Source organism: Chlamydotis macqueenii, chromosome 3, assembly GCF_036417535.1.
Source record: "Chlamydotis macqueenii isolate bChlMac1 chromosome 3, bChlMac1.mat, whole genome shotgun sequence".
Classification (NCBI taxonomy): Eukaryota; Metazoa; Chordata; class Aves; order Otidiformes; family Otididae; genus Chlamydotis; species Chlamydotis macqueenii.
In genome coordinates, this window is record NC_141558.1 from 59,533,949 (window position 1) to 59,560,999 (window position 27,051).

Here is a 27,051-nt window from a genome sequence, read left to right on the forward strand (position 1 = left end):
CATTAATTGTTTCTATCTTGCCTCCTCTTTGACTAAAAGCTTAGCATTTTTATAATTTGATGTCACTAGTTTTTGGTTCACCCCGCCAAATCTGTGTTCCTAAGGCTTTCAAAAGGGATCTTTCATCTTAAGTATAGTGGCGACTAGAAGAAAAACCAACAAGCTGAAACCTCCAGATCTCATCTTGACCTCATTAAGTCACTGGCAAAAATTACCACTGACCTAGCAAAGAATCCCTCTTTAAAAGTGCAAAGATTATAGTGATGTCATTGAAGTTAGGTCATCCTTACTGTCAAATATATCAAATCAAAAGCCACAAACTGGTTCAGAGTATCAGAAAGAGGGAGTAGATACATGAGTAGCAACCTGATCTAACTTCAGAGTTGGTCCTACTTTGAGTGGCAGGCAGAAAGGATAAGGTGATCTCCACTGGTCCTTTGAAAACTAAGTTACTCTAGTATTATGACAGTGTATCAAAATTCTTCCTTGTATCAAAAAATAGTAAGTTCTTAACATTTCAGGAGCAGCTTCAGATGTCTTTTATGTCTGAATTTGTCTTTATATTCTAAGAAAGGAGGCATGGTTTGAGGTTAAGGAGTAAATATCATTTATTTCGAGAGAAAAACATATCAAAGATCAAGCATTGTGGATGTATCACGATGTAAACGCAGTAAATTAAGTCCTACCTTCCCATTTGGCTGACTTTGCAAGTTTATCTAGAATTAAAACAAAAACACCTCGTCCTTACATTTTATCTTGGGACAACTAACGCTTGTCAGCTGCCCCTAAGTAAAAAAAACATACCTTTCTCTCTGAAGATAAGCCCCTTGTGTGTCCAAGTCACAAATCCTTTCACACTATATGTGCTTGATCCTCTGATAAGAAATCCTAACTATATGGACTTTGCCTTTAAAGGTAAAGAGCCTTACGGAAGGACTATGAGTTTCTACCCGCCCTGCCTCTCTGCTCCAGGTACAAGTTAATAAATGACAACGAACTACCAAGCTAATATGCACCCCAAAATCATTCCTTAGCCTGCCCTTACTTGAAAGCCCAGGAGAAAAAAAAATAGATAAAGGAGTATTTAGCTTCTGCATCAATGGCAATAACAACATCTTGCTAATACTTTAAATAGTAGTGCATGTTACCCTGTAAATACAATTTCTCCATGTAGCTACCTTAGTTCTTAAACTTTTCCTGACAGGCGTGTCCTGTGCTGACCTGTGTTGCTTGTGAATCCAACACTAATCACTGCAGAAAGACGTTCATGGAGCTGAATCAGAAGCGTCCCCAGCAGCTGACATAGGTGCTTTGTGTGGCAGAAGCAGGTCGGGCTTCCCAGCGCTTGGCCAGGCTTCCCTCCTTCTTTGGCTGAAGCTGCTCAGAGCAGACTGGGTCTCTCTCAGAAACAGACTCTGTACACTTGAACTGCAGCCTGAGTGAGGTCAGATTTCAGCTTATCATACCTCAGTTTAATCCTGCGGAGCTGCTCGGCAACTCTTTAGTGTGGCCTTTCACCTTTGGAACAACCTGGTCTCACTGACCCACCTCAGCTGAAAATTAACCACCACATCCCACCATGCAAACGATAATCCCAACAGATTAAATATCTTATAAACGTGCACTTTGGGGGGCTCTGGCAAGCTGAGGCGGGATATTCTTCAGCAGGCTGTGGCTCTGTGCCACACTTTCAGGGAAGTGCTTCTCCTGTCCTTCTGAAAAAGGCAGCCTGTCATCCTCCCCACAGACTAAGTCTGTGCCCTGAAATGCACAGTTGGTACTCAGCACAGAGCACTCAAGGCCATTTTCAGGGTCCTGTGAGCATTTGCTGTACATTAAAAAAACTCCATTAACTCTCAGAGACTGTGCCCTACCCTTCAATCACAAGTCGCACTCCTGCTCTACTCGACCAAATACAAGCTGCTTTTCTTGTAAGGCTCTTCCCGGCCTGGCCTTTGCATCTCTCATCTGTGAACTAATACAGCAGCTCCCAACTTTGAGCAGGCAGTAATGCCACTTCTCCTCAGGAAAGCCCTCAGAGAAGGACACGAATGACCAGGGGAACTTTCCAAGAAACAGTCACATATAAACCTCACCGCTCAGCTGTGAATCTCTCCTTCGAAATCCCGCTCACAGATGGCAGCCCCAGCGCTGGCAGCACTCAGGCTCTTCAGGAGCCAAGGCCACGCAGCGCTGCCACACCACTCCTGCTCCACTCACGGGTTCCTTGTCTTCCCTCATCGGATTTGATCAATCCCCTATCCTCAGTTTCTGTTTGGATTGCAAACCCTTTCAAAGCCATCTGCATTTGTCCACATCCACAACTCACATTTCTATGGGCTAGGGCAGAAAGAGGCCCAGGCCAGAAGAGAACAACTACTAAAACTTTAGCTGATAGAACAGGTCAGACCTTATTTTCACTTCACTTGGTTCAAAATTTCTTGCTTTGCATAACCCACCAGAGAAAGATGCCGGTGAAGCAGTGTTTGATGCATAATCTGCACAGTAGTGGCTCCAGGCATCCCCATCTCTGTCCCTCCTATGAACCCCTGTGTACCAAGAGGCACAAAAAGGAAAGGCTCTCTGAGGATAAAGAGGACAGTCTCGATACCATAGGGTTGGTGTAGGTTGCCAATTAAGATTTTTATTTTTAGATATATGTTGACAAGAACATGGGATTCCTGCTGTGACCTTCCACTAAATTCAATTCTTCTCCAAACATATGCTTAGTAAGCATCAGTTGCATATCACACAATAAAAACACATAGGTGTGAACAAGTTAAGAAGAAGAAAAAAAAAGAAAGGAAAATGGGAAAAGCAATGAATCTTAGTAGTAATATTATGAGGAATCTGGAAGAGAGGTATGTTTTTACAAATAATTAATTCCACATTCACAGAAAGACTCATAAAAAAAAAAAATCTTTAAAAAGTATTTCAAATACCCCATGTTGCAAGCTTTAAAATTTTGTAGAAGACTGCTGCCCAAAAACTATCAGTAGGAAATCAGCACAGTTCATTACCAAAAAAAAAAAGTTATTATGGTGGTTGCAGAAAATAAGTTACTTCTCCAGCACATTTTAAAGTTTTTAGATGTTCAGTTTTTCTGTGTAAAATTTGAAAAATGTAGCTGCTTTTCACAAGTATCTTCAAGGAGATCTCTTTTCTTCCCCCAGAAAATGTAAGCTACTGCTAACAAACACAGCCACTTAAAGTAATTTTCAAACTCTCCTCATTTAGCTTTCCCGATTACTAAATAGTAAGTTTATTCTCTGGTAGTTTTTTTTTTTTTCCCCTAGAAAACTCATGTTTCCATTAAGGTCTTCACTAACAACACTCTCAAACTCTACTAAAATCTTATTAGCATCTATTTCCAATCATTAGTAAATAGTTTACTCTTCAAATAGCTTTACAGTGAGCAGTGCAATACTCTGATTTCCAAATTAGACAGTCAGTTCTGACCTCTGATACTCAGACACAGGCCCTTTGCAGTCAATGAGATTTTTGCCTATTTATCTCAGTAGAAAACTGAGCCCCCGGGTACAAAACCCATTCTTCAATATAGTTATTGCAGTCTCTTACCAGAGTTAATCTTCTTGTCCCACCCACTGAAGGTGCATTTATTTATTAGAAACATAAAGGATGTGAGATGAAGCACTCCAGAGCTTCCAGACGGGAGCCATTAAAAACAATTCTTGCAAGGAACACCATTTGTTATGCTTACAAGGAAAGAAACCAGATTTGGGTTACTTCACTAAGCACTGATGAGCTTCACATTGTGGCAAAGTACTTAAGGTAGAAAAACTGTGAGTAAATATTTTCTTCAGCATTTCCTTTTGTTACCAACTGTGTCCTTTCTCAGCCTGTAAGGAAATATGACTCTTTACATTAATCATTGTTTTACACCATAATAAAAATGTACGCTTTGGTTCTGTCAGTTGATTTTGATTTCAACAATTGTCACTTTATACTAGTGCAGTTGTCTTTATTCCTTATTTTCTTTCCTGTGAAATCTAAATCTCTCTGTCTGTTCCCGTGCCTTTTTAGCAGTTCATAACTGATACTTGTCATGTGTAAACTACAGCAGCTAGAGATTAATCAGTTAGTAAGATGCACTTTTGCTGGCATTTCAGATAAACTCAGTTCACAGGAAACTAATTTTGCCCTTACTTCCATTTTTCTCACTCAAGAATTAAGGACTATGTTGTGTTTTAAAACAGTGAGTGATAAAAAAAAAATATATAAACTTTGTCATTTCTATAGTGCTAGATTTGAATATGATCTTTCTACATCGCTAAACAAACATCATAATTGTATGGTATCCTTATATACTATACTTATGGGTATGTATGTATTAGATGTGTAAATATACTGGAAAGCAGAAATGCTAAATGCAAGGATGTTCATGGTCATAAAAACTAGGGAATATAAATACACTGTTGAACCAAACAGAACAGATTAACACTGCTGAAAGAGAAGTGGAGTTCCTCTAACAGGATGATTGCAGGAGAGCTCACTGACTCCAGGAAAGGACAAAGTCCTGCTACTAAATACCGTACGAACATAAAGCGAAAAGATCAAGATGTGACCCATAGCAAACTGTAAGCCAGATAAAAGGAAGCTCTGCTGTTGTGGCTTTGTGATAAGACTCCAACACTGTGGCTATAAATAGAGTAGCACTCACAAAACAGAATTATCTTGTTGACACAGGAGTTACAAAGCTGAGCAGTAATTCGCATAAGTAATTTTAAGTTTGTACAAAGGCTAACTAGATTTAAACAACAAAGAAAGCCTATGGGTATGGTGGCCCATTTAAAAACTATTTACTGAGCAATAACATCCATGAGATGCTGTGCTCTTAAACATAAATACAGGACTTCCCAAGTCCTTTCAAATCTAAACAACTAAACAGATAAGGAGAGGGAAACAATAGGGTCTCCTGTCCTGCTTCTCATCCTGAAGGCTGAGCTACAGAAGTGTGGGAATAAATAAAGCTCCTAAACCCAAAGCTGCCCTCATCCCTCCCCTGCTTTCAAGAAGCCAAGTAGCACCACACAGTGCAAAGACTTCTTAACTGAATTAACCAAGAAAGCTCTAATCTAACAGCTACAGCAGTTGCCTGGCTTGTGCTCTCTATTCTTGGCTGAGACATTGGGCTGGGATGTGATCACTAAATCTTCCTACAGCCATTGCGCCTACCATTTTGGGCATCTTGATCTTTCACGATTTCTAGGCAAAGCTGCACCCCAAATGATCAGACATAAAGATAATGCAAGGCCCTGATTCCAAGTATGTGTTAAATCAGGAATATTTATTACCAAATTACTTATTCTAATGGATTTCAACCTGAACTTTATGAAATTTTATTCTGTCACACTACCCCTTTGCATAGTATTCAGTATTTTGCAGTGCAGCTTTGAGGATCTTTCAAAGTCTTCTTTTTTAAAAAAAGCCAAATTGTAATTGATGTGCCCATCAAAACAGGTTGTTCTAAAGTAATTGGATTTTGCATAAAGCCACAAAGTAGTGACACTACCTAACTGAAGTTAGGAAAAAAAAACCCCACAACTAAATGTAAATGTCTTAATCATTTTATATGGCTTAACATACTAAAAAGATTCTTTCTACTTCATTGACAGCTAAAACCTCCACTCATACAAAAGCCAATATCATGAACAGCAGGTAACTCCCCAGCAAGACCTACCAAGACCCAAGTCTGGGCATTTGGTGTGCAGAACAATGCAAAAATATTTCTCACTCCTTTTAAAGTGCTTGATAACTTTCAGAAGGCACTAGAGGAACTTTAGTCTGGGCTTGTATTTCTACTTTTCATTGTAGCTCCTAAATCTTGTCACTCGTTGCAACAACTACATCCTTTCCCTTCTATTTTTCTCTTTTATTCCTTCCATGACGCACTGCAAACTCTCCTGAAACTTGGTCTTTTCAAGAAAGTCATACAGGACATGCAAAGATAACAGTAACAAATCAACATAATTTCCAGTATTTTTGGTGAATTGACACTTACCACTCATTCTCCCCCAACTTAAGAGAGTTTTCTTTTGGCTGTTTTGTGACCTTATGGGACATTTTGAATGTCAATTGCAATGAAACTTTCCCAAATCCCCCTTAAACTCCAAAGAAAAGCCTGAGAAGTAGGAACTGAAGCAAAGCTCTGTTCTCCTTCCAAAGACAGAGTACAAAGCGATTGCAGAGAGGATATAAAACAGCACTAACTTTCTAAATGAGCATAAAAAAGGCTGAGCAAAGAGAATCAAGACTCTTAGGATTTTTTGTAATACCATCAGCTGCTGTTAATACCTGCTCAAAACTACTCTAGAGATTAACAAAAAAAAAACCCAACCCAAAACAAAAACAACAAAAATGCAGAAAACCCCGCAAACTGGCATTTTAAACCTCTCCATGAATAATAAATGCAAAATAGGCCGAAGTTAGGGCTGCCAGACTGTAAATCTAAAAAGTATATATACACATTTTACTGCTTTCAGACACATCCCCATTTTTACTTACATAAGATTTTTTACCTTAGCGAACATGACCTTCCTCCTTTCCCAACCCCAATCTGTCACTGAAGAAAATAGGAAGGAAATTGTGGCAATGACACAGACTATTATACTTAATATTCTAATCCACTGCACCAGAAATGGGAGATTCCAGATACGGTGCCAAAACTTAATCTGCCTGAACTATATGCAGCACTCCTAAGAAGATTAAAATATTTCATCACATTTCCTTTAATAGGACTTCATGTTCCTACATAGCCATTTAGACCCTACGTACTTTCTACTTCTGATTAGATAAATTATAGTTGTGGTAAACTGATACACATACACACCCTATTTAAAATGATGGTATACATTATTAGCACCTGTGTATAACTGATGATGTGAAATGACTTATTATCAAAAAAAAAAAAGGTGTTAGAACTGTAACATGTATACTTTTGAACATTTGCAAAAAGAGTTATTTGATATCTATTCCAGGCTGTTTCAGAATAAACGTGATCTTGTTCCACTCCGCACAAAGTGAGAAAGAATTCAGGACTGATAACTGCAGCCATGAAGCCTGTACCCCACAAAGGGACTGGACCTCCAAAGTTTTGGAGGACTGTGGCATTCCAGTGTCTGAGCTGTTCAACTCAGTGCATGTTTTTAGCTTTATTCTCCAACCATAAAATACAGAAGCCTCCTTATTTCTTTTAGTAAAAGGTGAGTCCCATGGACTCAGATTTGGAGCTTTAAATAGAACATCATCAGGTATTATCAGACTTGCAATAAAATTACCACAATTAGCTAAACGGAGAAGTAGTATCAGAGAAATCAGTTTTGGTTTTACTTCTGTATTGGTGAAATGAAGTAGACTATACTGTCTCAGATCCTGCCATTCTGACCCTTTTAATTCTCATATCGCTTGAATGAAGATGCTCAAAGGCTCTGAAAACAAATTCCTATTTTTTGCCCATACATAGAAATTTCTGCTTCAAAATAATACATTTTATAAAGAGAAATAGCTATTCCTGGGAGTGCAAAATCCATCAGAGGGGTAAACAAGGGAACCTGGGTGACCTGTATAGGTACAATCACACAAGTGGCACCACATTAAGAAGCAGGTTTGCAACTTGTGCAGACTTTTGGAAGAGCTGAACGCACTTACAGAACCTTGAGTCCCACTGAATGAAAACAGAAGTAAGTCTCCAAACTCAACAGACACCCAGTATATTTTCCTTACATACAATTATAATGGTGTTTAAAGGTCTAGTTTTAAAGAAAACATATTGCCCACAGCTAGGAAAATAAGGAAAGAAATTGCCTCTCTCAAATCTCCTTTGTCACATTTTTGGCTTTGACCCTTGGTCAGTTGATCCACCTTTCTCATTCCTTCCAAATGCCTTCTGCATCACCTGGCTCCATATGGTCACAGATGCTTTCCTCTGTAGCTTCGACTCTTTTCATTCTCTACAATTCATATCAATTACAAAAATGTATGCAAAGTATGTTCTCATGCTGCTTATTGGGAAAATATTAGAACACATCATACACATTTTAAAAGTACACTTTTTATGTAATCTTCTAAGAGAACCACTGGAACTAATCTTCTCCCAAAGAAGAGAGTAAAGCCTGTGTGAGATTACTTGAGGCTCCACACATATCAAAGAGAATAAACTAGGAAGTGAAACAGATACAGTATTTGCAATTCCATTACTGAGAGGCACGGAGAGGAAAGATTTAAATAATTTATTTTTCTTTTCACAGTGGAAAAAAATAAGCATGGCAACAAAGCTCGATTTAAGCTATCTTGGCAAATACCAGGACCATCTAGCAAAGTACAGTTACAGCCATGAAATGACACTGGAGTCACTTTTGCGCCTGTAAAAGCAATTAATTCTCTAAAAGCATTAGTTTTTACCATGTTAAAGGACCTATTAGTTAGACCTATAACCCTTTTAGTTGCAAATATTAAGGCCTACAGCACAATTCTGTAGTTTTGTTGATGCTTGAAGGAAATTGGCACGCATTCATAGACAATTTATTACAGTCTAATCCTTACATTTAGAATAAATTGTAAATGAATTTGTATGAGCATTCACAAGCTGCAGGCAAGGAAATCCATACAGAAGCCTCAAGACTTTTTGTAAGGAAACTGTTTTCATTGTCCAAACAAACCACCAGCAAAGACCCATGAAGTGAAAGTGGATAAAGGTGCTCTCACAGAAGCTAGAGAAGAGTGGGAGAGGAGGAAGCAGAGCCATCTGCAGCAAGGGCTGAGGAGAGCAGCACGCACAAGGCAGGCCAGCACCCAGGTACACTGAGGGATACAGGTCTGTTCAGAAACCGAAGCAAAATGACAGAGAAGATGCTTTTAAGAAGCATCCTTAAAGGCAAGGGGATAGGAGAAAGGGAGGCCTCAAGGACACCACAAGGGATCATAGAATCATATAATATTTTGGGTTCAAAGGGACCTTTAAAGGTCATCTACTCCAACCTCCCCTGCAAGGAGCAGGGACATCCTCTACTAGATCAGGTTGCTCAGAGCCTCATCCAACCTGGCCTTAAGCTAGGATGGACAATCTGGGTTTAGTCCAGGCTCAGAATGAGGAAGGAGGTGTTTGCAAACAGCTTCAAAAGTGGCCACTAGGATTTCACCTGCTCTCAGAGGAGCTAAGGCAACAATGCTGCATATGTCTCTGCACGAGGCACACCTGCCCTGAGGAACTCCTCAAGCAGAAGCCAGGCAGAGTGTGCCGTGGCTGAGGTAGAGGGCAATGCAGGTCTGCCCTTATCCAGCTGTTTCCTTCACATGCCCTCCCCACAGACCCACTGCACAAAGTGGGCAGCAGCAAAGTCCATTGCCGCCTCAGGAGAAGAAAATAGACTGAAAAGGGGTATCCAGTCACAATTCTTAGTTTTCATCTTCAAGAGCAACTGCTAAAGCCATGAGCCTTTGCAAAGTTTCCTCTCCTACCACAGTCCTTCTTCCAAGCAAATATTCCTGGGAAACATCTATTCCTGGGCTGTAACAACTGAACTGTCTGCAGTTCTCTCTTACCTACGCTAACAAGCACCTCCAAAGGCTTGGTGCCCTATGAACCAGCAGGAATGCCACTAAATAAAACAAAATTATATTAATACATTCCTTCCTCTCTCATATTTCTGGTAGTTTTTAAATGCCAACAGACAACCAAGCAATGAGGAAGCAACTCAGGACCACAAGATTCTCTCCTTCCCTCTCCCTCTTTGCTACCACTGCCATTTTCCAAACATCAGCAGAAAAGACATAAATGTGTATTTTTCAACCAAGCTCCTTGCAAAGTTTTACTGGTTCTTTTATGCATAAATATATCCCTTCACTTACAAATTAAACAAACAGGTTTACAGCTACCAATTTGAATACACAGATACATTCATGTGCAAGTCTGGAAACTAGTGGTAGCCCTGACATAAATGCCTGGTCGGTAATTTAAGAGCTTCAGCTGCTTCATCGTTTCACCACTACAGCTTAAAAAAAAATCTTCCATACGCAGCAGAAATACCCTATAACCCAAGACGGAGGTGACACTAAAGAAGGAACAATGTATTTTCTGACGTGTCAGGTTCTAGAGGAGTGATGGGGAAGGGAAGCCAGATTACCCACAGTAATGAATCTGTTCTCCCAGCCCAGGTCTCCCTTGATAGGATGCCACCCATCACTAAATGCCTACCATAGCATTCACTGCAGTGCTACCTGCCCACAAGGTCTGAGCATCAGCACTTGAATACAAAAAAAATAAAGCTTCCAGCAGCAAGGATTTAAAGGTGGGGTTTTTTTTTTTGGGAACATAATACAAACCAAACAATAGGGAGAAAACCAGAAAAGAAACAAACACTGGAAATGAAGAAAAAGTAAAGAAAACATGCAAATTAAATACTGATCGTTTATCAGGAACAACTGTTTAAAACTAAAAACAAACCCTAAAAAACATCCCATATGTATTTAATCATTAGTTGATCACAATTTTACACATCTAAACCTTGTTTCTCATTTCCACTAACAGAATCACATTTTTTTGTTCTTTACTCTTAGATCAGATTCTTTTTCGGTGTAAGCAGTCTCCTTTCCATGCGGGTACATGGGCAGTGAGTTCATCAAAGCTTAACATGGTCATGGAAGACTGTGGTCATATTTTAAGGCAGCAAGAGGAAATGTTCAAGACTGATCAGAAAGGGAAGGCTGACAGTCACTGCTTGTTCTGCAGCTGAAAAAAAAAAAATGTGCTGCTAGTAAAATGAGAAAAAAAATCGTTTCCAGAATTATGGAAAGGGAAGACCAGAAGCACTCTTACCAACTTTAGTTTAAATTACACTCATCAAAAAGAGGATGCAGACAGGCACTGCAAGAATTATGGGATTTAAATACTGGTAATAAGCAAAAAAAAAAAAACTTGTCATTTTTTAGATTTATAAAGTAGTTAGATGATAATTCTTAATATAAATTATTCAGGAAAATAATTTGTTTTCCTTGCTAACCAGCACCCCTTTCTTTACCAATATTTTACAAACATGAGAGATACCGGTTTCTAAATCAACATATAGGTGCCACCTATGTTTTTTCAGCTGATAACGTTTTATGTGATTATCGTTCTAAAAAGATATCAGTCTATTTTGGAAGATGTCAATCAGTTATATAAAGCAACATCAATCTGCCTTTTAAAAATGATTGCATCACTAATATTAGTCATAACACTTTCCCAAACAAAACACTTCAGTAGAGGGTTAACTGCAAGCAAAAAAAATGCAAGTAAAAATGAGATTGTAGTATTTTAACTTTCCCCGTGCATCTAGAGGTTAAATCTCTGATTTCAACTTTACATATATTCCTTTGAACAAACAGGGTAAAAATAGCACTTTCTCTTAATACTAGGTAGCTATTATTACACACCTCAACAATAATCAAGGAAAATTAAATACAATGCTTCACGTATACACACTAAACCTGAAATAAGCCACAAGCCATATGCAAATACTTCCATAAATACAAATTTATGTTTTCTTTTGCCATATGTACACACAGTATGTAGAGAAGAACAAGAGCAATGTTATGTACTCTTGAGCATTACGATCGGTGATTTTTAGTTACAGGACCAACCTCCCCATGCTAGGCATCTGTACTTCCCATTACGAGATGCATCTTCTACAAATGAATATCATATGCTTTTATACAGTGTCAAATGTACACAGAAAAAAAAAATAAATTGCTGCATGCAACATTAAGCCACATATTAAAACTCCATTTTAATTAACTTGAAAACATCATATTATGGCAGTGACCTAAGCCTGCAATTTGGGGGATGGGGAGGGAGGAAGGAAAGATAGCTTGAAGGGACCTGACCTGAGTGCACAGTGCAGGGACCTTTCTAGACAGTGAAGGGAACAAGGTGTGAGGCAAACCAGAGCAGAAACTGCAGGGCACCCTGCAAGTCCTTCACTCCCAGCTCCAAAGGTGCACTGCACAACGACTCTGTCCCATCCCCAGCCCTCATGTCACTTCACCACACTGGGCAAGACCCCACTGGCTCTCCAGCTCTGAAATGCTCCCTAACGCACCCTAAAAATTAGGGAACTAGTACATACCAACAGTGCTGCAGAGGCAACGAAGGGACTGAACATCTCTGGGTCTGAGCCAGGTGACAAATACATCCTTTTTGCTCAGGCAGGGGGACACAGTTTCGCCCCTTCCTACTAAAGGTATTAAAGTAAACACCTTCTTAATATTTTCTGCACTGAAAATGCACATTTGCAATCTTAAAAGTTTCTTTGGATACAATAAATATTCGATTGTATAAGTAGCCAATTCTGTCTCAGAGGATAAAGAATAATTCCCTCGCCAAAATAAGGCACCTGCACAAAGCCTTAAATTCACAAAGAGCACAGAAGTGCTAACAGGTTGACACAGAAATGGAAATATACACTTTTGTCAGCATCAAAAGGGTTTAAAACCTGCAATGTAAGCCAACGGAGCAATGGTGAGGGACGTGGAAATTTACAGTAAATTTACAGAAAATTTACAACATATTTTAACATAAGGATGAAAAGGAGACTTTCAAAGAAAGACAAATGCCTGTATACCTAAATTATACTATTTTATCAATTCTCTAAAAACAAAATCAGTGTGTATACTTTACAGCTTCTGCCACCTTTGTTAGGTGTTTTCACGGGAGGTGCTCAGATCTCCTTCCTCTTTGAAAGTCAGGAAGATGCAATGAGGAATTTAGGGATATTTTCATTGACTGTGCCCTCTAGGCAGCAGAACTCATTTTCCCTTTTTCATGACACCTCACTTTGGAAGTAAATCAGTTAGAATGATTTTTACATCTCAGAATAAAAATTATTTTTTATTACCAAGTATATATGCCATTGTTTTAAAAGAGATAATACACTAAAGCTGCCGCTTCCACAAGAGTGCCCCAAGTAATGCTCTTTGGCTCCAGCTCCTTCGGCTTGCTTCACATAGTCTTCACAGCAGTACACCCTCAGAGTGCTGCAGGGTGATGCCCCCATGGACAACACCTCAAGGCCACCCCACCCTTTACAGTAACTCACAAGAGGCAGACACTATCCTTTGAGCACTCTGCTCAGAGTAGCCTTAACCCACACCCTAAAACAACCATGTGCCAGACCTTGGGCATCCCATCCTTACAGACAGACCCCTTCAAAGACAGCACAACCAGGAAGGCAGCCAGTCTGTCATACACCCAGTGCTATTCAGGGGAAAGCAAAGGGTTTCAGTGCTTACTAGAAGAAAACACGGGAAAACTCCAGCTACCAGGACTGGCTATGATAACATTCAACAGAGCCAAACAGCTGCACAAGTCAAGCAGGCCACCAGCCCAGTGCAAATCATCACCCTCTGCGGCCACAGCAGAGAATAACTCTTTATTAAGAAATAGCAATGGAATAACTGTTCAGAAATAGCGATGGGTCTACATCCATGAGAAGGGGCATCAGCATCATCTCACCTCCAGCTAACAGCTAGGCTTTCTTCTACTGGAGGTCACAAATCAAATGCCACTGCTTTTTCCCTTGTACTGCTCATTCAACTTGACACTGCAGAAGACTTGGATTCCTAGAACTGTACAAACGACTTGGAGTGGCCCTTGTCATTCAGTTTTTACTTAATGCCATTTAATCCTAGAGGTCCATAGAAAAACACCTAATACCTGCAAGACAACATTTAAGGGAACCAGAATGTACAGAGTTATATCTGTCCATAGTTATCCACACATGAGCCTGCCACAGCTGCATATGCCAGTTACCTTGTCTTTCTTCCAAGGTATCAAGGCAAAGAAACACAGGCAGAAAGACCTTGGTGTATCCAGCAGAAGGAACATGCAAGACGTCTTGGCTGTATCTCCTTAACAATTTCCTTAGTATTATGGAGAGCTCATTCAGACAGATAGTGAGCAGGCAAAGTCCTACTTGCCTAACATCTCCAACTAGGTGACAACCGTGCAAAGCAAGTGCTTCTGAGAAAGCAAAACCTGTGGCATGAGGGATTCTCAGCAGTAGAAAAATACAAAGCAATACCTTCTTCTGGTTGTAAGGGTCACAAGCCTCCTCCTTAGGAAACTAAGTGGATACAGATCCCCTTTTAGTTGCCCAGCACAGTTGACTATCCCATGACTCCTCACTGCAGCAGTATTCTCCCACCCTTCTCAGATGGCAACCAGCTGGAAGCAGATTAGATGGCACATGGACTCACAGAGCTGGAAGACCAGTAAGGAGATGCTGGATTTCCAGAGGTAAAATTGCCAAGCTACTGTCTGACAGACCACTCTGGTGGACAGCTATCAGTGAGGGATACAATGTACTCTGGGATCAGGATGAAGGTCTGGGAAACACATACTCTGTATCTCCAGAGCTAATGATGCCAGCCACAAGGCATCTTACATATCAATAAACCAATGACCTGCTCTTAGTCTGGAAGATGACATGGCCCTTTCGGAGTTATTTTAAGAAATTTCCTTGCTTAAAGTACTAGCAATGGCTTCTCCCGACAGCAGCAGCTTGAAATGGGACAAAGGATCATCTCTGACTAGCTCAGAACAAGCCACAGAACCAAAGTATAACAGTTAATTATGAAAATCAAAGCTTTGAAATGCTACAGTTCCCTCATTGGTTACTATAAGTTGCAAAAGTGTTGCTCCTACCTGCAAAAGCATCTTATGCTTCTAGGGTATATCTCCCTGAACAGTTTTATTGTTCCACTTCAAAACTAAAAATATAATTTCATACTAATATTTTGACTTAGATAAATCTCACCAGTCTTCAAAAAATCTTACCCTAACTTAAACTACAGGGAAGTGAGTAGAAGTTCTTAAAATCAGACAGAAAATCATTCAGTAATGACATAAAGAAGGTACTGGCATAAATATATCTTTCAATTAAAAAATGAGGAATACATCTAAAAAATAAAATTAAGAGTAAATACAAAATATGTTTAGCAATTCCAGAGTCCTACAAAAGTAAGATAATTTCAACTTTAAATAGAAAGAGTGATTAGTTTCTCATGCCAACAGTGTGGTGATACAATGGAATAACAAGTTTTAGATTAAAGTGACAGGTGAAGAGCCTTTATAATTATTGGAACAAAGGTGTGCAGAATGAGAAATTGTCCAGTTACTTTTCATTTCTAGATTACCAAATTCCCAAATATTCTTAAGAACAAGTTGGTTTTTTGTTTGTTTGTTTGTTTTTGCAAAGATGACACAATATTGTGGGACACCAAAGAAGATCACCACCAAGAAACACACACAGCAGGTGCAGGTGTGATCTTGATTCTTCTATTTAATAAGAACTGTAAGATAAAGATAGATTTAAAGTGAAACTTCTTAAGAGAAACTGTAACAACCTGTACTGAGGTCTACGTTTAGTGAAATCTATATCAAATAATTCAGCAAATGGACAGTGAGTGAAAACATACAAGCAAATGTCTTGCTCACATCCCCTAATACAGGATGACTAAACTTTCTTTAACAATCACTTCAAAAGCTCAAGCAAGGCCCAAAAACCAAAACACTGACACATCACACAGATTTTAATACCATAAGTCTTCATAAGCTGTTCTCTAATTTTAAGTACAAAGTGCCAAATACCAGCTTTCACAGCATGAAGCTCATAAAGTTTCCCATAAACTTTCACGAGCAGGTCCTACTTACTAGGAGAAAAAAAAGATAATTTTTAGTTTGTTCTTGTATGCACCATCCACAGTAAGAAGTTCAAACAAATACAATCTTTTTCTTAGCTTTCACCTCAAAGAAAAACAAGGACTACAGTGTAAATATCCTTCTCTGAAATGGGAAGGCAGGCAGAATTTGGGTCACTTGGACATTTTAATTAGTACATAATATTTTCAATGACTTATATTTGTATAATGTCTTACATATTTAATCTCTTAGACTCTTTTACCCTTAAAACAGAAAATGTTACTGTGATGAAAAGTTAAGTTATATTTCCTAGAGGAAATCATGTGAGCTATTCTGATTACACTTACCACTCCTGATATTCTTTTGATGTACTACCTTGGGCACTACGAAACCAAAGCGACCTCTCTGGTGCAAAGTTCAGAGCAAAGAAAGGCGTGTTTAAACAAGGCACAAATCAGCAGCCTTTCAAGAGCTTATCAGCTGACAGCCAACCATAATTTAGAAGTCGCACTTTAATTTACCTCATGATGGTGTGTGGGAATCCAAGCTGGGCTTTTGTTTCTTTTGGTGAGGCAGGCTGCATGATGTCACGTGCAGACGAGGGGACGGCAGGTTATCAGCAGCTCCGTCAGAGGAGCACAGCTGTCCCCTGCCGCGCAATGCACCTGGAACACAAGGCTCTCCTCACATCACAGCCTGCCTTTTGCAGGTAGAGGCCACTTGCAGGACTGAATCACTGAACAGTGTGAGTCAGGACTAAATGAGCCAGAGATGAATCTAACGCTAGCTTTAGTGGCTGCTAAAGGACAAACTGCACCTGAACTGACTAGGAACCTGTCAGTACAAAGTTATGGCATCAAATATCTTTTTAGCAAATCTGAGCCAATGGAGTTAAATTATATCAGATGAGCCTCATAGGATGTAGCCAGAGCCAGTACTAGGACTCATAAAAATGAGTTATCTTGTCAAATCACAGCCCCATAATGATCACATTAAGCTGGCACAGATGTAGGTTGCTGCCAGAGGGTTCTGTCAAATCCCTCTTTCCTGTGGGTTTCCACCACTTCCTTGATGATGTCCTTCCTTCATTGATGCAGTCACTTACTGAGCTAGGTTAAGAAACCAATCTATCTGAAAACATCACTTGCAAAAAGATACTGCTTTCTGTTGGATTTTTCTTTTTTTTTTTTAATTTAGCTCCACCTATTTCAGTCAGCTTAGAAATGCCAGGGCAAGAAAAACATTAGGAAGGCATAGGTGAGAGGTGGAAGGAAACTCCAGTTTCAGTGATGTCCACACTCTTTTCAGCCTTCACCTATCTCAGCCTAATATGGCCGTGACCTGCACCCACTGTCCCAGCGCATCAAAACTTCTGCTGGTTCAAGAAAAGCTTTAGGAGGCACTTTGAGATGAAAAGATAAAGTTTCAGGAAATAGCGTGGGATCTTTCTCCTGAGACAATACTTTAAACAGAACAAGAAGATATTCCTCAAGTCTACCTAAAATACAGACTTCTCAGGAGAAGATGACAGAGCCAAGCTATCAGAACAAGTTTAGTAGGACATGAAAGCCTATCCTCTAAACGAGTTGTAATAATGGGGATGACTATTCCCATAGTGACAACAACATTAACAGTGTTCCCTGATCTGGTTGTGGCAAAGGGAATCATGTGGTGAGGCTCCAGAAGCTACACTGCAGAGCTGTTAGATCTATTGTCCTCCGAGCAACTTCCAAGAGAGAAAGCATCTTCCACTGGCTTGTGGTAACCATAGCTCTGGTCTCCTGCCGTGAGTGGCCAGTGAGTCACGGCTCTGTGTGTGACAGCACTTACCAGAGTTTCCTTGCTCTTCAGTAGCTGAGGCTCCTGGTTACTGCTCCGAGCCTCTTGTTTTGTATCTGGGATCACAGACTCCTAACCACAGCTATAATCATGATTATGACTCCTTGAGCTACTATGAGCTTACAAGAACTTTTTGCTTTATTAGTACAGTTAAAATCTAACCTTGCACTCTCTTAAACCAGAGGCAAAGCTCCTTGTTGCTTCCTATATACTATACACACATACAGTATACTCCCAGACCTTGCTGTTGTATTTTATTAAAGGCAGAGAATTTGACAGAGACAATATTTCATCAGTGGCCTTGAGTCTCGCCAACTATTGTTCTGATAATTACACAGAAATCAGCTAAAAACAATGAACTGATTAAAAATAATAAAAAATTAACAATATACTTTACTAATCTCATATCACTAAACATTGACCAAAAAATTCTCATACATCCTCTTAAGCATTTTGCTGGTTTTCAAATAGGGAAGTGAAGTCAAAATATCTGAGTAAGCTGTCTGGATGGTTTAGGAACTGATGAACAGGAAGAAGAAGCAGTCTGAGGAGTGGCAAATTGACGATTTGTACTGATTCTAAATCAAGCAAAACACACCAGCTGTTCTGCTGCAGTTCTGTACTGAGTATGCACGGTCAGGTATTAATTTATTGGCTGAAGACAACATTATTCTTACCTTGTTGCTTTCTCATGTGTGGTGTACCTTCAGCCATATTTCTAAGCATGCTAAAAACATTTGCATTTGCTGCTCCTCAAACACTTCACCCCAAACCATTTTAAATCCTCCAACAACACTGGGGGCCCTGCAAAGTAAACATTCTAACACATTTTTACTGTCACCTTTTGGCCTAAGGAACCTCCCTAGGAAAGAAGGACGCTGTAGAAAGATGACAGAAAAAATAATTTCTGTCTGAAATTCTCATTAAAGCATTTCTAGGCTAACAGGACTCGGATGCTGTAGCAGGAAGGGTAGGGAACAGAGTCACAGAACAAGGGGGAATATTGAGCAGCTTATCCTCACAGGAAGGAATGAGCAGGTAAGTAACAGTTTCTGTGTATGCTTTTATTCCGCTGTAATACAACAGAGTTGGCACAAAACAATGGGCCGACAGTAAGTTAAAGGCTTCAGCTGTTTCGGGAGTGCAGAGGGGTAAATTCCTTAGGTGCTCATTCCATATGCTGCTTGGGTTATCACCAAAAATATACCTCAGAAAATGACAGCTACAATTGTACGTATGAAATAATTCAAGTTATTTATTTTGTACACATCCAAATACTTTAAAAAGCAAAAACCTTACTTTTTTTTCCCTATTTATTCGGCTATAAATATTCAAATTCCCTGTGTGAACACGATTATTTTGAGATCAGGACTCCAAAGCAGAGGCAAGCTCATTGCAAAACCAGTAGCCCTCACACAGTGAGTGACAGTACACTGTCATGTTAGAAATACTCAAAACTTATGAGTGTGGAGTTTTTCTTCCCCTGACTGAGTTGATTTATCGAGGAGTCTGGCATGGCAATCCGTGACCCATGCATAACAGGAATCTGCAATGCTACAGCAGGAACCTCGCTGTATCACTTACCGCATTTACGGCCTCCATTCAGCTGCAGTATTCTGATTCATTGAAGAAAAAAAAATGAAGGTGAGTACTCAGTAACTCTAGTAAAAAGCACTAACTACAGACAAGGTGCTGGCATTGCGGACACTACCAAAACACATATGAGTACCCTTTTGAAACCTTACAGGTTTCAGCTCTAGCCTCTCTAGTACCAGTTACGAAACAAGTAAAAATATGGGCAATAACAACAGATTATAAAACTTTTTAATTAAGTGCCAGTATCAGCATACTGAAAATTCCACTAGTCTTATTTGAAAACAAGTTCAACAATTCTTCTCTTCCAAGAAAAGAACTTAAAGAAGCAATAAAAAAATATTCATTTGATACCACACTTAGAGCAAATGTTGGAGTTCAGATTTACATGGGTCCTCTGGCACTTTGCTCATCAGAAGTGCAGTTACCTTCTAATTTTTCATAAAGGCTACATGCTTATAACAGCACATCTAGTAACACACTCTATTAAGCGCTATATCATCTACATTTGTACACATTCAAGAAAAAAAAAGGGGAGGTCCTTAATTAAAGTGTTCGAAAGGCCTTTATGCTTCACATTCCATACAGCTAGACAAGCATGACATCTCATTCTCTGTATGTCCTTAAAACAAAAAAGAAAGCCTATAGATCGAGGGCCCCAATTTTCCTCTTTTCTGTTATGTAGCTTCACTGATGCAGCACAATTATTCTCATTTTATATCTATTTAAGGGTCTGACCCAGACTATAAATGAATAGACTGCTTTCACTGATAGCGAAGGGCATTAAATCAAATCTACATCCACAACACTGAATAATCTAGGTCACACAGTGAACTAGGCTTGTTGAAACAATGTTTTATCACGCTGGCAGATGCTAAATGTTTCTCTAAGTGCAAGAAACAGTGACCATGTCTACACAATGAGGATGACACTGAAAAAGAAGATCTCGAGCACATCTAGGGCTCAGAAAGGGCTTGCAACTCACAGTGAGTTCCCCCAGGATGCTCAGAAAAACAAGATGGCATGACTGCAGTATGCACAGTTGGCTGAGGTGGTAATTAGCGGCAAGGAAGTGATTTTACCTGTGTAGGTGACACTCATGAGACTGACACTGAAATACTGCATGTAATTCGGCTAGGGGGGAAATGCTGAATAAAAGTGTCACAAAAAAAAATTTCAGACTGAAGAAACAAGGGACTCGAAAAGAATTATTTGCTCCGTCCACCAAGATAAAATTGAGCAGCAACTTGACAATAGGTAACAGGCAACAGGACGGCTTTTTAATTGATTGGAAACACATGGCAAGAACCAAAGGCAGGAGCAAGATAAATTCAAAGAAGAAAGAAGGGGCAAAGTGGGGGAAGGGAGAATCCCATGCAGCACGAAATGTTGCGATACCACATCTTGCTGTCAGTAGATCAAGGTACTGGGATTAATTACATCAGTAACTAAGCAACATATTAAGGGTCTGCAGTATACTTCTACATATTTATACATGCATGAAGTACAAAAGACACAAAAGCAATCCTAAATAAAGCAACTAATGCATTGTTGCCTGTCAGCTCTATTTGAAGATGTTGGTAGGCATCGGACAACAAACACTGACTGAATTAGCAGGTAGATCCAAGGCAGGAAAGATTTTTCTAATGCATTTAGAAAAAGACTCTGCTCCTGCAGAGCCTGTAAACTTAACTGATAAAAAAGACTGCTATGATTTTGTAAAGTCAGCTGTAGTGTGACAGATCTCCGAGTACATGGAAGGTAGTGAGCAATCCATACGGGCATCACAAAAGACAGGTGACAGGTGTTAGGAACAACTATTGCTGTAATGATATGGGGAAGCTGAAATCTGTTCTGTACTAGCAGATTGCAAATGAAATTGCAAAAGGCTGCACCAACTTAAGTCAGCTGTGAGTAATCAGCTTGTGAGTTTGCTGCTTCTACACTGAGCATTACATCTACCCCTCACCATGCTTTAGTCCTTCATACTGGATTTCACTAGATTTCAATTCTAAGAGTGAGTCACTGACGGGAAAAGAGAGGGAAAGGAATGAGAGGTTTTCTTTCTGAAGGAACGGAGATTGAAACTGTCCTTGAAAAAAAGGCATGAATTCATGCTTACTACTAGATTTCCTCTTGGCTTAAAATGCAAACTATTAAATCTTCAGATTAAACTGAGCAAATATTTGAACAATGAGTGAGGCAGATTATTCTGCTAAGGAAAGAATAAACTCCTCTTGTATGTGCAATTTGTAATGTCTATTATGGTCAATGTTTGAAAAAATCATATATTGTGAGCAATTCATAGCAGAAGTCTTTGTCATTTTTCCAAGCTTAAAGGACTTTGATGACCTGGGAGATCAAGCTGTGAGTGACTGATTTAGATGACAGCTGTCTGCAGAAAACACCAAGTATTTTATGGCCCTCACTTGTCACCCATCCCCACAGTGAACATAGATGCTACCACTACTAAGTTCATAAAGCCCATGTTTACAAAGACATATAAAAATAAACATTTTGGTTTATGCAGATTTACACAGTAATCCACAAAAAAAAAGGACACTTCTCTACAACAAAACCCAACTGGGTACCCTTGGTTTCACTGCCACACAGATCCAGCTGGCATCTCCCAAAGTCATGCAGATCCAGCAATAAAGGGGGACAGTGATCCTTGGGGTCTGCAGGCCCTGGCTAACAGGTCACCAGCAAGAGGAGACCTGAGGAAATGGCAATTTTCTCTCCTACAGCAGCTAAGAGTTAGAGCACTCTTTCCAGAAGTGGACCAGGCTTTAGTTTCATCTCATGGAAACTCAACTCGTCGTTCTCATTTTGCAAGTGAGCACCAGCAAACCAAATGCAAGATTTAAATAGGGCAAATAAGGGAGGGTGCACATCACTGCATGGCCACTGTGGAAGAAGAGCTGTATCCTAGGCTCTATGAAATGCTGGAGTCCTTCTTAACAAGTCATTAGCAATACGAGGATTCACAGGTCCTTCAGGAACATATGATGTTAAACTGGCACTGGCTGGCAAAGCTTCAAAACTTAAATGGGTCTTCCAATGTAAGTCAGAGAAAGACACATGAAGTGGCAGCAAAAGTGCACGTGCTGGCTGCTGGCGAGCAAGCACAGTGACTCACTGGAAACAGGGACAGGGAGGCTGTGACTCACAGCACAATCTGGTGCAGCACGGGAGACAACACAGAACAGCAGCCTCCCAGATAGGACAAAGACATGGAGAGAAAAGCAAAGTCAACCTCCAGTGGCCACCACATTTAAAATCATTTATCTGTTACTCAGTTTGCATTTTAGGCTTGGCTCTTGAAAATGCTCTGTACCAGTTTATTTGCCTCATGCACTGGTATGCATGCAGTCACTTCTGCATGCATTCACTTGTAGTTTTCCTATGCCCTATTCCCCATCCACTGAATACTCCAGACTTGCTCTTGACCTTATAATCACATTTACAAAATATTTTTACATACATGTATTTACACACATACATTATATGCGTGTGCATACACACACACATTCAACTCACTCTACAGGGCAGAAATAATCCTTTAGAGGACTCTCTGGATGGCATTTGATTGCCTGAGGGTAAACCCACACAAACATATGAGAAGACTGTTGTTATCTGAAACGCCTACATGTGGCTGGCAAATATGACACAGGACCTGCAGTCCTTTCTGCTACAGCAAATGCGGTAAAATTCCCCAGCAAGGAACCTAAATGGCACTGGAAGCCTTTGCTTAAGGGTGTGGATTGCACATTTCACGTGCATGAGGGCGACATGCCTACAAACAGGCACTGAAACGGGGTCCTGGACTGAAAGCTATCTGATTGACTCTTACTTTCCACAGTCCACATAACAACAAATGGTTTCATGGGAAAAACAAAAAAGAAATTGTTTAAACGCTTGTGCATGGACATCATAAAGAAAAGGAGATGACATCAAAATGCAAGTAGCATGACAGCCAATAAAGCATTAGTGGATCTAACAGGTTTAAACTGGGAAGTGAGAAAACTGAAGCAATATGGAAAAGAGAGCTATTAAAACTGAATTTGATATTGGGTAATCTATCTTTGTGATTTCTCTAAGTTCTTAGATAAATACTTAGGTATACCACAGAACTCACCCACAATCAATATCTACACTACATGAACATATGCCTTTAATGATTACTTTAAATTAAAATGTAAAATAAAAATCTCTGTAACAAAGAATATAGTTCTGATGGTATTCTGTGCATCACCACTGTCAAGGCAATGTTCTTAAATTGTCAAACTTGGAAGTAATCACACCAAGGCTGTTCTCGATTTTAGGCTAGCAAACCAATTGTAAGGTAAGTCTTTCCTAAAGGAAATATTTCACAGGCTCTTTGTGCCTTTATAGGGACAAAAAAGAGCAGAAAAGTAGATCAGTAAAATTCTTGAGTCTTACGAAGCAAGACTTCTTGTATGCCTGAAGGAAAAAATAAATGGTTCAGAAGTTTCCCAGCCCTTTCCTAGGATGCCACTTTGTTTGAAGTACAGCCAACGTATCGCTTTTTCCAGGACGTACCAGTGCCATCCTTTCCCAACCCTCCAAAGACAATGCAATCTCTTACACACACTATTTTGAATGTCTCTGAAAAAAAAAATTCAACATAGTTTCTCTATTCATTACACTGTACCTGATCCCTGTCAAAAATTACAGAATTTTCAAACTAGCAGAGAGATATTAACCTAGATACCAAAAGTTGTTCTTATTTTGAAGGCAAAATAAATTCCAATTTTACACCAGCAATAAAATGCAGAATCTGGACTGCAGAATAGGTGCATTTACACATTGTGCAGAGCACAATGGAAGAACATATGTCCACAAAATATTTCAGAATTATATGGGTTTGGGAGTTTGATCTATTACTATCACGCAGATCTACACATCTTGGGAATGTTGATGAAGAAGGAAAGTAGTTAGAAAAGTGGAAAAAAAATCTCACAGAAATATCACAATGTTTAAAAAGAGTTGTTTGTTTGTTTTTAAAAAGACAAAAAAAAATAACAAGTGGCCATTCAACTCTGTCCATGCCTCACCAAAATAATACTTCCAACCTCTTTCACTTCAGAAGTGGGAAGACACCGGGGATCCAGGCTAAGAGGGAGAAGATTAATCAGAACCATGGAGTTGAGATCCTGGTTAATGAAAATATGAGAGACAGGAGTGAGGTCCAAATTTAGAGTGGCACAGCAGAAAGGTAGAGAGGTTTAACAAGCTAAATGGCAAACATGCACAGCTTGGAAACTGGTAACGCTGCCAGCAGTGGAACTCCGGCAAATTAACTGTGGGAATCCCCTGCTCTGCACAGCTTTAAAGCACACATTTATTTGCCATAATGAAAGAAATGACACTGCTTTTCACATTAATTTCCCCCTGCACTCCCTTAATCCCGCATCAGAACAATTTGTGAAGGATCGCCATTACTTGCATGCCAATGTCTCAGTTTACCCAGGCAGGAGGCTGTCCCCAGAAGCAGCTGCAGATGAGCGGGAACCTGATGAGATCGCTGCTCCTAACGGTGTAGCGTTAGCACAGAGACAAATTTCTACAACACAGAGGGACCCCTGGGATTGGGTTCATGCATCTGGGGCCTCTGGAGGCTAAGAGTAACTGCAGCTTAGAACCACATATCCAGGCAGCCCCGTGTGAAAAGGGGGAACCAATCTCAACAGCCTACAGATACACAGATACTTATTCAGAAGTTATACCAAGGAGCAGTGAAAGTGATTATCTTTTCCCTCCTCCACGGGAAGTTTGAGGAGAGGTATGAGAGGTAAAAGCACCACAAACAACAACAGAGAAGGCGGTAGAATTTGTGATTTCTTGCAAAAATGCACATATTTTGTATTCAATAGTAAACAGCTAGATCTGCAGTGCCCATATATATGTAGATAAGATGACAGCAGGACTTAAAGCAAGGCTGGTAAATAGCATTACTTGTGGAGAAGGAAGTACTTCAATAAAAAGGGAGGCATAGCTTTGTGGCTCAAACACGGGGCAGGCTGTACTTCTCAGTTCAGTTCTCGCCTTTGCCTTGGACCCTTGGTGTGACACATCATGGTGCATCAGTTATCTTTTGTCCAGGGTGACAGGCTGTACTTCCTTTTATCTTCTTTTAACCAGACTACAATCTCTCTGATCAGACACGCTCTTCCTACAGACTCAGGGAAACAGTTTGCCAGTTTCAATACCTCCCCAGCTTCAGCTGGCTTATCCGCATTAACAAAAGTCCCATCTTCATCAATGGGACCTTTCTTGACAGTTTTGGCAAGGAAGAGGCAAGACTGAATGGACCATAAAGACAAAACTCTCCTTTCCACACAGCAGGCTCTCTGGTCGTTGCTGTGGAAAAGCCAGCAGTGCTGCTGCCTGTGCTAAACACAGGCTGTGAGGCACCGGGTCCTCAGCCTTCACATAAGTGAACCTGGCGTCTTTGCCCATTATCAGTTTCACCTTTTAAGCGAAACGACAAACGCTTTAGAAAGTTTATCTTGCTGTTACAGGCACCTTCCGTTTATCTCATCAGAAGAAAAAATAACAACAATGCAAAGAACAAAGCAGTAAAGTGCAGAGAGGTTATAGGAAAACCTGCGCTCTGCATTCCCCAAACAGCCTGGTCCCAACGGCTGCCGGGGTCCCGCTCCCCCTGAAGCCCCCGCCCAGCACCCTACAAACTCCCCCTCGCCCCCCCCCCCCACCCCCCATCTCCCCGGCTCTGAGGCTAAAACCGCTAAAACCGTCAGTTTGGCTCCGACACCCGCAACACGCCCGGCACTGTTTTCAGCTACAAACACCTTGACAACAGCCGGCGGCTCCTGTCTGACCTCTGCTCTGAGCAGCCCGGCAAAACCGACGTGCAGGGGTCATTAGAGAAGGGAGACGGGGGAAAGGCAGGGAAAACAAAACAAAACAAAACACGTTTGGGAGGATGCGGGACAAAGTGCAGAAATGGGGAAACCCTACCAGCCCGCGGGGGCCGGAGAAAACCCCACCTCCCCGCGCAACAGCCGCCCGCGGAGCCGGCTCCGCTCCTCCGTCGCGGCTCGTCCCGCAAACCCGCGCCCGCCGCCTGCAGCCGCCCCGGCCCCGCGGGCCCCGAGCGCACCTGCCGCCCGCGCCGCACCGGGCCGGGCTGGGTTGGGCAGCACCCGCCGCCTCCAGCCCGGCCTCCCCGCGCCGCCACTCACCCGCCGGGGGCGTCGCCGCCGCCGCTGGTGTGGTAGGCGGTGAGGACCACGCTGCGGGAGCCGGACCGCCAGCTCATGGCGTGCGCCGCCGCATCCCCTTTGGGGACGCCGAGGCGGAGCGGAGCTGAGCGGCCCAGCCGCGGCCCGGCCTCCCGCCGGCAGCGCAGCGGGGCAGGGCCGGGTGACGGCAGCGCTTCCTGCGGCCTGGTGGGGCCGCCGCCGCCCTCCGCCGGGCCGGGCCGGGCCCCTCCTCCCGGCTTGGGCACCCGAGCGCCCCGCGGGGGAGGGCGGGGGGAGCCGGCAGCAGCGGCCGCTCACCGGAGCGGCGGGACCGAGCGGCTGCCTCCCGTGGGCGCCGGCCGCCGAGGGCTCGGCCCGGGACTGGCCCCGGGCACCGGCGGCCGTCCCGCCTGCCCTTTCCCCTGCCCCCGCGTCAGCGTTCCGTGTGCTTCCAGACAGCACGCAGCATTAAAACCCGGCGTTCTTTGGTCAGGCTGGAGTTTTGTTTTCAGGCATTGCAAAGAAACGGGTCAATTAAAGAAAAGCTGCGGCGGGGCCAGAGCCGAGTAAGTTGGCAGGACTGCAGGTGCCACACGCCCGAATTGCTGCTCCCCGAGCGGCGGCCTGCGGGGCTGCGGGGCTGCCAGTGCAGCTCCGTGGTAAGAAAAACAAGGAATGCATCCAGTGTTTGCTTTG

The 27,051-nt window shown here is 41.4% G+C and overlaps 1 protein-coding gene across 3 annotated transcripts in view; it reads right to left on the reverse strand.

Moving 5' to 3' along the window:
* Positions 1-27,051, reverse strand: part of ARHGAP18 (Rho GTPase activating protein 18) — a 92,199-nt gene that overhangs the window by 40,415 nt on the left and 24,733 nt on the right. Inside the window, exons 1-2 of one of the 3 annotated variants that reach the window (XM_086745153.1) lie at positions 26,356-26,474; positions 16,216-16,359 (exon numbers count right to left, since the gene is read on the reverse strand). The exons of 1 other annotated variant lie outside the window; for it this stretch is intronic. In XM_086745153.1, coding sequence (XP_086601279.1) covers positions 16,216-16,277 — 62 coding nt within the window. In that variant the 5' untranslated portion in view covers positions 16,278-16,359; positions 26,356-26,474. Of the gene's footprint in view, positions 1-16,215; positions 16,360-26,355; positions 26,506-27,051 lie in introns of those variants that run through there. One more of the 3 variants, XM_086745152.1, reaches the window with a different exon arrangement.